Source organism: Lactuca serriola, chromosome 3, assembly GCF_051521515.1.
Source record: "Lactuca serriola cultivar US96UC23 chromosome 3, Lser_US96UC23_V15, whole genome shotgun sequence".
In the NCBI taxonomy this organism is placed as follows: domain Eukaryota; kingdom Viridiplantae; phylum Streptophyta; class Magnoliopsida; order Asterales; family Asteraceae; genus Lactuca; species Lactuca serriola.
This window is the reverse complement of record NC_136410.1, coordinates 5,483,638-5,500,451: the sequence shown is the minus strand read 5'-3', so window position 1 is coordinate 5,500,451 and position 16,814 is coordinate 5,483,638. Positions and strand designations below refer to the sequence as shown.

The window sequence follows — 16,814 nt, the reverse complement described above, 5'->3', positions numbered from 1 at the left end:
TATACATTGTCGACTTTACCCCTTTTAACGCCCTTGTAATAATATTTTTGTATGAAATTTTGGTTTGCAAACATCCTAATTTTAACTTTTGTGTTCCATAGTGTATATGTGTAGGTGGTCTCCTTGGATTGGCTACACATCATTACAACTATTGCTTCTAATATGAGAAATTAAATATTCTCCTACTTTTTGTTCCTATATATCTTACTATCCAATAAAATGGTGATATGTGTAACATTTAATGCTAATTTAATGAGATTTAATGATATTTTAGGATACTAATATGACACATGTCATCAATTAAATGGGTAGAAAGATTTATAGGATTAAAAGGTAGGAGGATATTTAATTGCTCTTCTAATATACATAGGGCGTGTTTGGCAAAAGTAGCTGTTAGCTCGAAACGGGTAGCAGTTAGCAGGTAGCTAGTAGCGTGTAGCAGGTAGCTAGTAGCGGGAAGCTGTAACTTTTATTTGTTATATGAATGTTTGGAAAAAGTAGTCGGAAGCTTTTGAAATATATAAAATTACATAAAAGGACAATTGATTAAAAATAAATAAATATATAAATATATTTTTAAGGATAATTATGGAAATTGATTTCAAAAGCTCACGAGTGTTTTGTTAAACGCTACATGATGTATAGAATCGGGGCGTTTTGTTAAAACTAAAAGCTAAACGCTCGTACTGCCAAACAAAGCTTTTTGTTTAAACTAGAGCGTTTTATCAAAAGGTAAAAGCTAGAAGCTTCCAAACGCTTCCAAAAGTTTCATGCCAAACACGCCCATAATAATTAGCTTGTACATTCGTTTTTTTTTTTTTAAAGGAATACCACTTTGCACAAAAAGAAGGTTTGTAGAATTGCAGACATCGTGCATTAATTCAACTGTTTAGAAAAAATAACAAACATAAAAAAATTAAAATGAATACAGCTTTAAGGAAATAAAAAAATAAAGCCCAACATCTCACAATAATATCCATAAGACCATAACTACACGTGTTGTATTCAGCAAAGCCCCAATTACATTTACACCACGTATCAAACAAAAAGCCCACAAATTAAACACCTTCTTCTTCCTCGCTAAAACCCCCAAATTGCACAGCTCGAAATACCCAGAAATTTGCTGCTTCTTTTTACTCATACGAGCCCTCCACTTCTCCTCCCTTCAATGCGACGGTGATAGCCAACCGACGACGGAGAACGGCAGCACGTTTTGGCGGTTGTATACCTTCGGGCTTCGGGTGCAACGGCTCATCAAGTCATTTCAGGCAATTCTGTTTTTGTTTCTTCTTTGCTTCTCTTTTCAAAATGTTCATTAAGATCTCCATTTTATTTTTAGATCAATATTTATAAGGTTTTCATCCAAATTATAAGAATTTGATATACTTTCTTCCTGTTTGATCTCACTAGATTTAGGGAAAAAAAAATAGACACAACCTCCCATAGTTGACGCAGCACCTTGTTTTAGCTTTCCTTGCGTTGTATTGATCTATTAACCTTAAAAAGTACATAGAAAAACTTAAGAAATTCGACCCATTAACCAACAGGAATTAGCATAATCATTTACATCCATCTTTAAAACGACCAATCCATCCAAAATATTCCGCAAAACTGTACAGAAAATTCAACACCAAAACGTTCATGACTTCGACGTATCTATATCAAATATTGCAGTGAATATTGCCCCTAAATTCTTAATTTTATATGATCATTTTATCTACTAACTTATTCCGTATCTATATCCACAGTAGCGAAGCAAACCCTAGTTGAAAGCGAAAACAAAAACAACTTTCCAGAAAAAGAATGAAGTTTTCGAAATCCTCAATCCAATTCCGATCCTTAAAACCCCCGATTTTCAAAATCAATCACTTCTCATCATCTCAGACCCAGACAAACCAACTTGACAATGTTGGTCCAATGGCTTCTCTCCTTAAAACCCGATCCGTGGTCCGGTTCAGAGGCCCCGACACAATCAAGTTCTTACAAGGCTTACTGACAAACGACATCCGCAAGTTTCATGAGCCCGTCGGTGATGAGAAATCAAGCCTGGTTACCCCTAACCTCCCCGCTTCCTCTGCTCGCTCTCTCTACGCCGCCATGTTGACGCCGCAAGGGAGGTTTTTATACGATATGTTTCTCTACGAGCCGCCCAGATCCGATGAGAAGCTCGACCCGAGTGGGTCCAGACCCGGAACCGAACCCAAACAAGATGAGGTGGAGCTGCTTGCTGATGTCGATTCTTCTGTGTTGGACGAATTGGTGGACACCCTAAAGAAGTAAGTTTCCCGCTCTCAACGAAATCAATCAATCTCTGGAATTGTTTTTTTTTAAATAATTTTGTGGGTAGATATAGATTGAGGTCGAAGGTTGATATAGAGAATGTGGGAGAGTCGTTGTGTTGTTGGCAGAGATATGGTGTGGATCTTCATAAGAGGCAGCCTTCATCTTCCTCTTTAGAAGATCCTGAATCTGCTTCTGTTGGCTGGGGTGGTGCTATTGACCCAACTGGAAGCTCATCTTCACAGGGAAACAGCAACGGCTGGCAGTGGCACAAAGATCCCCGATTGGATTGCTTAGGCTTTCGGGGAATCTTTCCATCAAATACAACACGTAAGTGATGTGATGCGTCCTCCCAAACAATCATAATTTTTTCGTAATTTGCAAAAATTTGCAATTGCAGCACCTATGGTGGAGGCTAATACAGAAACAGAAGAAGAAAACTACCTTTTATGGAGATTAGAGAAGGGAGTTGCAGAAGGGCCGATTGAGATCCCAAAAGGCACGTTTTGTTTGCTTTGCTTTCTGGATAATTTTTTGTATGAAATTTGCCAATTGTTGAGATTGAATATGTTTTATGTAGGTGAGGCAATCCCGCTGGAGTACAATCTTGCTGGTTTGAACGCCATAAGCTTTGAGAAAGGCTGCTACATAGGCCAAGAACTCATTGCTCGATCCCATCATCGTGGTGTTATCAGGAAGCGTTTGCTTCCACTCAGATTCCTTGATCAATCTGGAAAAGGTACAAATCACAAGTCACGATTCAATTCAAGAAGTATCACAAATTACAATTACTATTTTTTTTGTTTTTTATGACAGAGGTAGTGCAGAAGGTTGCTCCGAGTTCAGAAGTAATGGGCATGAAATCCGGGAAGAAAGTGGGAACGGTGACAACTGCTGTTGGGTCTCGTGGGCTTGGGCTAATCAGGCTTGAGGAAGCTTTTAAAGGGTCAGGGAATTTAGTGGTCAAAGGAGAAGAAGAAGAAGATGTGAAGGTGGAGGTTGTGCGGCCTGAATGGTGGCCAAGGGAGTGGTTTTTGGAGCATCAGCAGGCTGCTCGTTAGAATCTTTTTACCATTTTGTTAAAATTAGTTAAAAGTTTCTCCTTACATGACAAACAAAATAAGAGTTGTTATGGTGGGTGGGTGTATACCTGTTGTTTTGTGAAGTTTTGTTGTGTATTTTAGAAGATGAATAAAATTAAAGATAAGCCCACTCTACATCACAGAGGCTGTTGATGTATATAAAACGAGCCCCATTTTTGTGGCATAGGGAAAAAAAAAAACTTAACAATTCCCTCTAGTTTTGTTGCATTTGGCCTATTTACCTTTCATAACTATAGGGATAGGGATAATGCTCAAAGCTTGTAAAAAGACCTTAACTATATAGCCATGTTATGTTGGAAGAAGTCCAAGAATGTATATCGTCATTTCTCCAAACAAGATTGGATGTATGGAATGTGCTATAATCGTTCAATTTGAGAGTTATTTTTCGGTCTCTTCATGTCTTTGGCTAATGTCAATATTTCAATATACAAATGTGGACATCAAGAAAGTGTAATGTTGATTATCAGCACAATCCTGTTTTTAATAAAACCTTATAACTTAAATAACCAATGGTGTAAAAGTAGGGTTGATTCACTAAAATAGCCATGCTATTATTTTTTAGTTATTGCTGAATGACCACAAACTTTTTTTAAAAAAATATTCAGTAAATTTACGATGTACTCTTCCTGACAAAAGCAAACACCTAGTATTTTAAGATGCATTTATTTGGTGGATCAAATGTACTTCCATGTCAAACTCTATTCAATATCCATTGGTACTTGGTTGGTAGGGACAATTTGAGGAAAAATCTGTATGACATATTCATGGCAAATGAATAGTTTATTTATGGCTACTTACATCTATCTATAATTCTATATGCGCATTTATTGATGATACACAATTTGCACCAACAATTAAATTTAAATTTGAGTGGTTAATTCGACCATTTTATCCCGAGTTTTTATCACAACCATTTTATTCATTTTGATCATACAATTGCATAATGTCTTCTCTATAAATTGGTTTGTCAATTATTTAATGTTGTTATATTATTTGCGTAAGGATGGTGTATTTTGCTATTATACAACGAACTACCAGTAAGTATTAATGGTGGAGGTTCGAGGTTGGTGGCTGAGCCCACAATTAACAGTGTTTCTATAAATAATCTTTCCATAATGTGTAGACATTAGTCATTAGGATCTAGTGGATTCATTTCTTTCCTTCCTGTGTATGCCGTATGGGATCATTGTTACAAGATACCTTGCTTAAGAGCAATACATACGATGATGAGAATAATATATAAACGACAATAACGACTACATAAGCTTATGCGCACGTAATAGCCAATATGATAATAAAGTTTTTGTTCAATCAAACCATGAAGTATAATAACTTGAAAAAAAAATACAATCTGCTCATAAATTATTTGTTATAATGTATTAAAATTTAATTTTTAAATAAGCTATAGCACTTTGTAACACCCCCTCTCCCCTACTCTCTAAGTCTAAGTTATATCCTTTTTGCCATGCTTACTTTTTGCGTCGATCCTGTTTTTGAAGGCTTCAAATTAATAAAGGCCCACATGGGCATGGCCCATGGCCTTTTTTATTAATGCGAACCTGCATTTTCACATCGAGTGAGTGTGACACATTGGCAATCTGGCACATTCACGATTTGAAATTTTTTGTTTAACAAAATTGCCAAAGTAAGCAATCGGGCTGATAGCTTCCTTTTTCACATTGTGTCGGTCATCATGTATGTTTTCTTTCCAATACTTGTTTATGCCTTTGGTTTTGCTTTAATGGTTTTTTAGAAGTATGGAATTCAATATTGTGTTCAAGTTAGTGTGATCGATTTTATACTATTGCTCAGTCACTTTCATTGATAATGATATGTTTCTACAAGTTCCTGATAACAATATCATTAATCGATTCCAACAAATAAAAATTGGGCAGATTCTTTGTATATGTCATTGATAGGATAGTGAAGTAACAGTTTATTAGTGAAGTAACAGTTTCATTAGTGAGAGAATTTGCAAATAAGATTCATTAGTCCTTAATTGGGTTTAAAACTTTAAATGAAATAATGAATGGCTTTTGCTTAAATTAGTAATAAGATCACATGATCATGTAATTAATTACAAACAATCTGAATAAACGAAAACAATTCACCAAAAACAAAACAAAAATTATTCAACTAATTAAACAGAAACCGTTAGTTCTCGAATCACATCTTCCATTGTTAGCCTATTCTCAGGAACCTCATCAACACACATCACAGCGATCCTAATTAACTTATCCGCTTCAGATTCTGAAAACTTCCCCTCAAGATTCTTATCAATAAAATCATCAAACCTTCTATCAATAGCAGCTGCTCTTAGCAACAATGTGAGATTACTTTTACCCGATAGTATCTGAAGAACCACAACCCCAAAAGCATACACATCACTCTTTTCTGTAAATTTTCCTGTCGTGATATACTCAGGAGCCATGTAACCTAAAGCTGCACTCACTTTGAGAGCCGAGAAGACAATGTCATCAGCTAAAAGCTTCAATAGGCCTGCATCCGTGATTAAAGGGTTGTATTGTTGATCGATCAATATCTTTTCCATTGATATGTTTCTGTGAATCATCGCGGGTTTATCCGTGTCACTGTGTAGGTATGCAACACCTGTAAAAAAAATTAAGATTTTACTTTCATAAAGCATAAATAATCAGAAAGTATACCAAAAAAAAAAGTACACACTTTATCATTTCTTTTTAGAAAAAGTTGAATTTGAGAAACCTAACTTTTTCCAATTTGACAGAGCCATATTTTAATTATGGAAGTATTTTTCGGACATCTAAAGTTTTTAAACAATTATTTTTGTATCATTCATATCATTTCAGACACAAAATTATAACTAGTTAACCTATGTTACCTAGTCATAATGACATAAATGACGAAAAAAAACTGTTGAGTACTAAAAAAAATCATTACTATGATGACAAAATTAGAAAAGGTTTGGTTTCCAAAATTGAACTTTTTTTTTTTTTGGATAATTAAGCTAACCTTTAGCTATGCCGTTGATGATGGAGACTCTCTTGGACCAGTCAAGAACATGGGTGTGTGCGTTTCTTCCATCTTCAACATCGAGATACTCTGATAAATTCCCTTTTGATGCAAAATCATACACTAAAAAGCATTCACCTCTACCTTTCGAACAACAAAACCCTCGAAGCCTAGCAAGATTTTCATGTTTCAAAGAGGTTAACAACGTCAGCCCTTTTGTAAACTCAGCTTCATCAGCTTTGCAACTCGTCACACTCACACACTTCACAGCCACAGCCGATCTGTCTCTCAAAACCCCTTTGTAAACTGCAGAAAATTTACTCCTCCCCAGTAAATTCGCATCCGAAAAGTATCGGGTGGCAGACTCAATTTCTTCCAAGTTGAAGCTCTGTAACGAGTTTGATTCGACGCAAAACCCGCACTTTTTTGGCGATGTTTGTGTCGGGTCCCACGCGCAGGAGTAATCGCTGCTTTTCCCGGAGGATTCTTGGATGCCGAATTTATGATCGGGAGTCTCGGATTTGCTCCAGATTCTTTGCTTTCGCCTCCGATGGATGATTACGGCGACGAACGCGGTTACCGTTAGGGCGGCGATGACTGTTACGATGGCTGCTATGATGCCCACCCGCCGGAGATTTGGGGAGTTTGAGCAATGAGTTCGTTGACAATGAGGCATGATGTTAGCAGATTGTGGTATGTTTATGGGTATGGTAGTGTTTGGTGTCGGTGTAAACGGTTCGAGCGGGTTGATCATGGTCGCATCGAGGTCTGTACATGGTCGTAGTGAAGAAAACGTCGACCCACATAGATCATTATTGTTGTTATAGCTAAACCCGCTGTTCAATCGCTTCAAAGCTACAAGAAAAGAGTTTGATTTTAAAACTTACACGACCCAAAAAACTGAGAAATGGAAGGCGTAATATGACCGGAAATATGATCGGAAAAAGACATGGCGGTGGCTTACCGGTCGGAACGTAACCTGAGAGGGTGTTGTTCTGAATATCAAAGAACTTTAGTTTGGTCGCTCTGGCTATGTTTATAGGGATTGTCCCGAATAGCCGGTTGAAGCTAAGATCGAGCCTCTCTAACATGGTTAAATCTCCAAGGGTCCGAGGGATTTGACCGGCTAACCGGTTGTGTTGCAGCGCTAGGACGTTCAACTTGTTCAAGCTTCCAAACTCCGATGGTATTGTTCCATTTAACTTGTTACAACACAATTCGATGACTGCGAAAAATGAAGATAAATTTACGTTAATTATGAAAAAAGAACAATGGGCTCAATAACTGAGATGATCGAGTTTGGATTCAAATTTCAAATCTCGAATTAATAACTTCCACCTGAAAGAAACTGTGAACAAATTAATAATAAATTTCCAGGCTGACCTTGAAGACTAATCATGTTTCCAATCTCCTGTGGGATTTCTCCGGTGAGATTATTGACGTTAAGATACAACTCCGATAACTCGTTGAGACTGGAAATCTCTCTGGGGATCTCTCCTGTCAAGAAATTGTAATGAAGGTATAAACCCGACAAACACTTTAAACCGGAAATCGCTGGAGGCACTTTTCCGGTGAGCCCTTTGCCTTGTAAGGAGATGTTAGCTACTTTTAGATACTGATTACAGGCGACACCAACAAACGAACCGCTGCAAGGGTCGCCGGTTTCCGTCCATGAAGTAAGGTGCTTGTTTTCTGGGTCTAGAGAAGCCTTGATCTCCATAAGAACACTAACTTCTACATTTCCATAACACACAATTGGGTATAAACAGAATGTTAGAGCCAAAAAGAGCGGAGAAAGACGAAGCATTTTTGTGGTGTTTTTTTCTTTTGAATTGGGTTGTTGAATTTGGAGATGAACAGAGGGAAAATTGTCAAAGAAGTACAGTGTGAATGCGAACTGTGAAAAGTGAGGGAGTGATGGACAGAGGAGAGGAGAGAGATGGTGGCATGTAATGTAATAATAGGAAAGGAAAATGTGCTTTTTGCTGGACCTTTTTTCTCTCAATACTCAATAGTCAATGATTAACCGTTAGATCTGATACGACTTTTTTCGTTGCGTATAGGTGATGTCAACTATACTGTATTTCTATGTTAATAATCATATATTTTTGACAAAACTTCAAAAATGATCCCTGTGTTTTTCGAAAATATCAAGTTTAATCCCTAAGCTCAAAAAAACCTCGCAGATGGTCGCTGTGGTTTCAAAACTTTTAACATTTGGTCATTCCGGTTCACTCCGTTACCATTTAGCCGTTAGTAAGGGGTATTTTTGTCATTTCACTACCCAGAGACCATTTATGAGGTTTTGTATTATATATTTTTTTAAAATAAATAAATAAATAAATATAATTTAATATGCAAGGGTCCCACCTCTCTCTCTCTCTCTCTCTCTCTCTCTCTCATCGCCGATATGTAGTATCCATTTAGCTGCCATGAATCGATTCAATATTTTCCATTATTTGTGCTTTTTTCTTTCATGAACTGATTTCCTGTAAGAATCGACTGATTCCTAAAAATCGATGGTTGCTATGTAGAAAAGAAAACCCTGTGAGAAGCAAACAAAAACACACATATACGCACTAAATCATCTTCATCCTCAGGGACAGTTACCGGTAAACCCAGAAGGAAATATTGCTACAAGTCGAAGATGTACTTTGCTGATGGGTTTCCCTTTATCTTCTCCTTTTTCTGAATTCACATAATCGAGCAGCTCTAACATACCTGCAATTGAGAAAATAAGATCAAAATTGAATAGATAAAATGAAAAACCCTCACCCCCACTCTCTTCCATTCATAGAAACGATATCAGGTCAAACAGTAGAAGTTGATATGGGAGAAGAACGTAGGGGAAGTTAAAATCTAGCCCTTAACTCTCTTTTGCTCTGATGGATGCGCTGCCACCATCGACAGTTGCTCCTCCTCCAGTATCGGCGGTGGTACTGCAATAGTAAAACCATCACCACCAATCAACAACTCAGAAATTGGCGGATGACCGTCGGTTCACATGGGAAACAATGGAACTCAGTATTGCTATTGTTGTTCTTCTATAAAAGAAGTTCATAAAAGCTAGTAGTCATGGTGCAGTGTTTTGGTGTTGGGTTCAGCTAGGGTTGTGCGGCCGGATCAGTAAATCTGTGACCGGATCTACTGTAAATGCAGAAGTATGAGATAGATAGAGAGAAAGGGGAGATGGGTGGAAGGAGGGATGATGGTGAGGAGCTAATGGGTAATGGGTGATCTGGGTTTGGATTTTTGAAGAAGATGATGACGGTGTAAATGGTAACGAAGAGAGGTGGGTAATATGCCCAAAAGAGGTGGGACCCTGCATATTAAATTTTATTTATTTTAAAAAAAAGTAATACAAAACCTCATAAATGGTCCCTGGGTAGTGAAATGACAAAAATACCCCTTATTTAACGACTAAATGGTAACGGAGTGAGCCGGAATGACCAAATGTTAAAAGTTTTGAAACCACAGGGACCATTTGTGAGGTTTTTTGAACTTAGGGATTAAACTTGATATTTTCGAAAACCACAAGGACCATTTTTAAAGTTTTGTCTATATTTTTATTTCTGTACGTGTATATATGAAATGTCTATTGCATAAAGTTGATAGATCGGTGCAAGTTCAAAGATGGTAATGTGATTTAATTTAAAATTTCGAGTGTTTAAATGGAGTAGTTTAATTCACTCAGGCACATCTTTATTTTTATTTTTTTGAGACATTCATTCTTATCAATTTGAAGTCAAAGAATCCAAAACCTAATCCTATATACCTATGACTTATGAGCCCTAGCTACGCGAATATGTGTTTTTTGTGTGAATTTTATAAAGATTTATGCTTTGATACCTTTTTAATTCATTGTTTATGTTTTCTTTTAATTTCCTTAAAAGGAAATCCTTGTACATATTTGTAGAAATCATTATTTTGTGAGGTATTTTATTTGGGATATTAGATACAGTTTACTTTTTGCTCATGGTGTGTGTTTCTCTAAATATAAGAGTGTAAATGAACTCAATAAATTGTTTGTGAACCGTTCTACGAGAAGTTCATGCATTTAATAAATGAACGAACATTAACACATATTTTTGTTCGTTTAGTTAATTGAACAAATATGAACAATAGTCTCGTTTGTTCAATTATGTTCGTGAACGTTCATTTATGTTTATGCATAAGTTTATTTTATGTTCATATATATGTTTAATTGTGTTTGATTACATTGTTATATTAAACGTTCATTTATGTTTATATATGTTAAATTATTTTTTTTAATATTTTAATCTTTGTACATTTATGTCCGCTAAGTATGTTCACAAACATTAACGAATGAACATGAACAATATAATTTGTCAAATGAATGAACATGAATAAAAAAAACCCGTTCGTTATCCGTTTGTGTTTATTCATTTATTTGACTAACTTAAAAGAACAAACATGAACAAGCCCCCATTCGTGTTCGTTTATAGCCCTATCCACATACAAGAGTTTTAGGGTTATGTATGTTATTGGATAAGGAGGCGAATCAAAAACATAAGCGAAAACATTACCTTTCTATACATATCTGTCAATATTATTTTTGGATACACATAGTTTGACAAAAAGTATAAGTTTGATCTCTTTTGTGCGGATTTTCGTCATTCGACAAAAATCCGTGGATAAGAAACTACTACATAAGGAAGGTGTGTATATTCTCATTTATTATTAACCTATCAAAAAAATTTTATAGAGGCCAATCGTAACATCATTAATTTAAGGGTAATTTATGATTTGGATAAGTAAATAAATTAAATAACTAAATAATAAAATAGATAAATAAAAATAACAACAAAATATATCATTTCATACTTTGAGAGGAAAATTCCATAATTTGATAAAATAAATAGTTAACTTGGTCATATATGTAAAACTAAGGTAATTCATGGAAAAACTTTGTGTGTTAGACCAAGACTTGACATAACTAACTTATAAGAGGCTAAATTAGTAAAATAAAAGATAAGATAGTTACCTACGTCATACAATGGTTAAACCAAAAAAATTAAAAGTTTAGTGGTATTGTCAAATCCTCAAATAAATAACAAAGTAGTAATCTTCTCCCTTTTCATTTTGAATGAAGATAATCTAGAGAGAGTAATATGGAGAAGACATGGCGATTTTGAGCATTTGAGAAGAAACTGAAGTGGTGATTGAAGAATTAGTGTTAGATTTGAGCTGGAAGCATTGAGAATGTACAACTCTTCCTCATCCTGTAACGTCCGGTTCCCGGTACATATTTTAAATATAAGTATTTGCATTTTTTCTTCACTTCATAGAACATCATCTAATTCCTATTCATTTCAGGATGATGACATTTCTCCATATGTGTATCAAGATGAACACATGGTCTCATCTTCTCCTGGTGTTTTCTAGCCTACAAACTCTCCGCCAGCATGTACCCCACCTGTTTGAACATCTCCTACACCTCCTAATTCACCTCAGGCAATCCTTCTCACACCTCCAATTCCACCGTCTACTCGACCTGTCACACCAAGTCAACATGGAATTTTTAAATCAAAAATTCCCTTTAATATTTCCACTTCGGTCTCTCGTTCACCTTTACCAAAAAATCTTGTTATTGCCCTTCATGATGTGAATTGGAAACATGCTATGGAAGATGAGTTTAATGCTCTTATGAAAAATAAGACGTGGGAACTTGTACCACGACCACCAAATGTTAATATTATCAGGTCTATGTGGATTTTTGCTCATAAAGAGCGTTCTGATGGTTCATTTGAGAGGCATAAAGCACGTCTTGTAGGTGATGGAAAAACACAACAAGTTGGCATTGATTATGGGGAAACATTTAGTCTAGTGGTGAAGCCTGCGAATATCAGAATTGTGTTGGGTATTGCTTTATCCAAATCTTGGTCTATTCACCAATTATATGTAAAAAAAACGTTTTTTACATGGAGAACTTAATGACACCATCTATATGCATCAACCATTGGAGTTTAGATACAAGTCACATCCAAATTACGTATGTCTATTGAAGAATTCCCTATATGGGCTCAAGCAAGCCCCACTGGCTTGGTATACACGCTTTGCCAATTATGTTCAGAAAATGGGATTTGTAGACAGCGTATCGGAGCACTCCTTGTTTATCTATAAGAATGGAGCAGGCATGGCATACCTTTTGCTTATCATTCTGAAAACATCATCTGATAATCTACGGGTATCTATTATCTCACAACTCAATTCTGAATTTGCTATGAAAGATTTGGGTTCATTAAGCTATTTCTTGGGAATTGTTGCCCACCGCCATCAACATGGTCTTTTTTTATCTCAAAGGAAATATGCAACTGAAATTCTTTTTTTTTTTTTTTATCTCAAAGGAAATATGCAACTGAAATTATTGACTATGTCGGTATGTCGACTTGCAAACCATTTGTTACACCTATTGATACCAAACTCAAGCTTAGCGCCTCATCTAGTCCTCCATATGTTGATCCTTCTCATTATAGGAGTTTGGCAGGAGCCCTTCAATACCTAACGTTTACTAGACCTGATATCACGTATGCAGTCTAACAAGTATGCTTATTCATGTATGATCCTCGTAATGAACACATGACTGCTTTAAAACACATTCTCATATATGTTCAAGGGACTTTGGAGTTTGGTCTACACATTTATCCCTCCTAATGTTCATCTCTTGTCTCATTCACTGACGCTGAATGGGAAGGATGTCCCGATATTTCAACTTCTGTTGTTCAAATAGAGAGTAGAAAATCCATTTCAAACCAAAAAACAAAAAGACAACATGGTGTAAAACTGAATTTTAATTATCATATATTTATATTCAATTGAATTTATTAATGACTAAACTGCACAAATGGTCCCTGTGGTTTGCTCAAAATTGTCACTTTGGTCCAAAAAAGTTTTGACTAGCACCACAGGTCCAAAGTTTTCATTTTGTTGCGACTTTGGTCCAATTTGATTTAAAAATATTTAAAATGACGGATTTACCCTTGGCATTTCCCTTTTCTGTTTTTTTATTTATTTAAATGTTTTTCTAATTAAAAATAAAATAAAAAAGAAACCCTCTCTCTCTCTCATGCGTGTGCCCCTTTTTCTCAAAAACCGATCCCTCTTGACAATCGATCCTTCTTCTCTCTCTCTTTGAGAATGCCGACAATACACCCCCATCTTCAAGCCCTGACCTTCATCAACATAACCATTTCACCATCGCTTGCCTTCATAATCTTCCACCATACTTCATCTTCGATCGGAGGGGAGATAGATTGGAAACAAGGATGAAGCAGCAAAACCATCACCGCCATTGTTATGCGCCTCCCTGCTCCTGCAATCGGACCGCCACCTCTTTATGAAACCCTAGTGTCGAGGAAGAAGGATTCTACATCGACGACGAAGAAGAAGAATCATTGTTGAAAACCCTAGCTCATCCCTTTCATAGATCTTATATCGTCGGAGAAGAAGGGTTATCTGACAGCGCTAAATCTATTCAATATATGTTCGATCTTCGTCTCCAAATGTGTATCTCTTTTCTTTTTCTTCTATCTCGATCTTTGTCCTGTGGATGAACAACAGTGGAAGGACGTTGTGATGGATTTTAAAGCTTCAGTTAGGTGGAACAATTTTTATGTTTTAGTTTACAGAAATCACAATGTTTGTGTGTTTTTTTTCATTTATGGAATTTGATTTGTGTGTGGGTATTCATCACCAAAAAATCGATTTGTATATGGGTGTTCTTCTCTTCTCCTCTTTCTCTGAATCGAATGAACACTAGGGTTTCCGATGACATCGATGTTCGAAAAAGAGACCAGTGAGAAGGGTGGCGGTGCTAGGGTTTCATAAAAGTGGCATTTGAAACAAAATTGGTGATGGTGATGTGTGAAGCAAATCAACGACGATGGTGTATGAATTGTGATTTGAGATATAATAGATATATAGAATGGTGGTGTGGGAACCAGATCCGATTCCAGATTCAGAGGAGGAGTTCCTCAGTCGTCACCTCCACTGGTGGTGGTTTGGGTTCTTCAAATGGTATCATAGGGTGAAGCATTTTGACACACAAACACACACACACACACACACACACAGAGAGAGAGAGAGATATTTCATTTTCATTTTTTTTATTTTGTTATAAAATATTATAAAAATAAAATAGAAAATGATAATTTTCTTTTTTCTTTTAATCAAAATAAATATTTAAATAAAAAAAAACTGAAAAAGAAAAATATAAGGGCAAAATAGTCATTATGAAAAGGTTTATAGAAAACTGGACCAAACTCACAACAAAATGAAAATTTTGGACCTGTGGTGCTAGTCAAAACTTTTTTGGACCAAAGTGACAATTTTGAGCAAACCATGGGGACCATTTGTGCAGTTTTGTCTTTATTAATATCTAAAGGTGGATTAAAGAAGTTTAGGATTCCTGTCCAAAAATACGTCTCAATAGCACAGGGCCAAACTTTTTGATGCAAGTGTTTTCATATTCATGCAAAGGGGAATCTTTTGTAGACCACATTGTTTTAAATTCAATGCTATGCTATAAGCGGAGTAAAATATTTTATCATGAAATATTATATATATATATATATATATATATATATATATATATATATATATATATATATATATATATATATATATCACCTATTTATTAGATACTTTACTTTTTTTTTATATATTTTACAAATAACTGATCTCTATTTTAATAAATGAATAATTTTAATCTTCATTTGGCTGGCAAGTGTCATTCTACTATATGTCATATGTCATATAGTAGGCAAGTCATTTCAAAATTTAAATTTATATTTTCTAATTATATGTTAAATTTGAATTTATATTAACTTTAAAAATTTGATATATCTCATAATTAATAATTTATTTAAAATGATTTATTTAAAATAAATGATTAATAATTATAAATTTTTATTATGAAAGTTTAATTAATTTTATAGCCGTAGATCTCATGGTTTATAAACTAGTTTACTAATATAGAATAGAGTAAGTGAAAAGTGTTTAGCAACACACTTTTAAAAAAATTTAATGACTAAAAATTATTTAAATTTTTAAAAAAGTATCATAAAGATCATCCCGCTTTCGTAAACCAATATAAAACCAATAAATTTCATTTACATGTTATATTTTTAATCAACGTTATTTGAAATAACGAATCTTAAAGTTTTATTGTAGAATTATTGAATTAAGTGATCAAATTAAAAATATGTTACTATCAACCTTTAAACTATGGATATAATTTGATACAAATTAGGCCGAGATTGTCTTTAGTTAGGAATAATTGCTTTTGACTTCGTTATTTGATCCATATTTGACTACACAACCTTCTAGAAGAAGACCTATTTTCTCATCGTATGAGGTATTCATTTTTGTTTCTCAAAACACGGATTATATATACATATATGAGCCATGACATGTGTTCTCAAATTATATTACAGTACATGATAACTCACAAGAAGCTACGTAACAACAATATGCTTTTAATAATTCCTTTAAATGACTCTATAAGTGGAGGAAACAAATACAAAGATATAAAGAGGAATAATATATTTTTTGTCTATTTTATTCGTCCATATTATTTTTGTTTGTAATTAATTCTGAGTTTATTTGGTACTATAGTATATTCATTAGACCTACGATTTTTAAAACGTCAATTTATTGAATATCTGACATTTATAATAACTGCATTATTCTTGGTGGAAAGATATTCTAGCCAAATAACATAAGTATGTAAGATTGTAAGTAAAGAATCGAATATTTAGTGGTGAAACCATTAAGAATTTTGAATATTTCTCTACTATTAATGAATCGTAGCTATCAATGGAAGTCAAAATTTTAAACTGATATTTTTTCCAACTTGACTCCTCGAGTGGTGCTTTAAACCCAAACCCAAGCCACTATTTGGTAGTGATACTTGAACAAATGAAGCACGAATTTGTTTTGATATCTTTTGGAAGTATATAGTAAATTTATTAATTCAAATAATCTTGAATGCTATTAATAATCTAATAATTTTAAAATACATACGGTAGAGAAAAAAACAAAATTTTGTTGGATGCATCGATCAAAATTCAAATTTGAAATGAAAAGTTGATGAACAAACTTTACCGGACATAATGAACTCAGTGGTCCAATAGCCACCAACAATATATCACATACTACATAGTGTAAGCACATTTGGAAACAAGTTAAAACCTTTAAGTGGAAAGACAGTTGCTTTATATACAATTTGTTTTTTTTTTTTTTAATTATTTCATAAATTGATTAATCCATCAATATGTTTTCTTTATTGATTATAAATTTACAAAATATTTGATAGATTTAGTATAAACAATCTTAGAAGAAATGAAACATTAAAGAAATAGTACTCACCGTTACAATATTACTTGCACTTCCACCATTCAAGACAATGGTAATAGTTGA

General features: G+C 34.6%; 2 protein-coding genes across 3 annotated transcripts; one reads left to right on the top strand and one right to left on the bottom strand.

The window, feature by feature from the left end:
- The first annotated feature begins 1,047 nt into the window (after positions 1–1,047).
- LOC145091364 (Glycine cleavage T-protein family) lies at positions 1,048–3,502 on the top strand. 2 transcript variants are annotated; one of them, XM_079029062.1, is made up of 6 exons: positions 1,048–1,268; positions 1,749–2,276; positions 2,354–2,610; positions 2,681–2,779; positions 2,861–3,019; positions 3,097–3,502. In XM_079029062.1, the coding sequence occupies exons 2-6, from the start codon at positions 1,804–1,806 to the stop codon at positions 3,339–3,341; spliced, it is 1,233 nt and encodes a 410-aa protein (XP_078885188.1). In that variant the 5' UTR covers positions 1,048–1,268; positions 1,749–1,803; the 3' UTR covers positions 3,342–3,502. The 2 variants fall into 2 exon arrangements, with proteins under 2 accessions (XP_078885188.1, XP_078885187.1); XM_079029061.1 differs by having other exon boundaries at positions 1,050–1,268; positions 2,348–2,610.
- A 1,899-nt stretch (positions 3,503–5,401) lies between these two features.
- On the bottom strand, positions 5,402–8,335 carry LOC145091363 (uncharacterized). Its single transcript, XM_079029060.1, has 4 exons — positions 7,758–8,335; positions 7,339–7,599; positions 6,375–7,229; positions 5,402–5,993 (listed from the first exon to the last, which is right to left on the bottom strand). Exons 1-4 carry the CDS (start codon positions 8,179–8,181, stop codon positions 5,524–5,526), a joined length of 2,010 nt encoding a protein of 669 aa, XP_078885186.1. The 5' UTR covers positions 8,182–8,335; the 3' UTR covers positions 5,402–5,523.
- Positions 8,336–16,814: the final 8,479 nt, after the last annotated feature.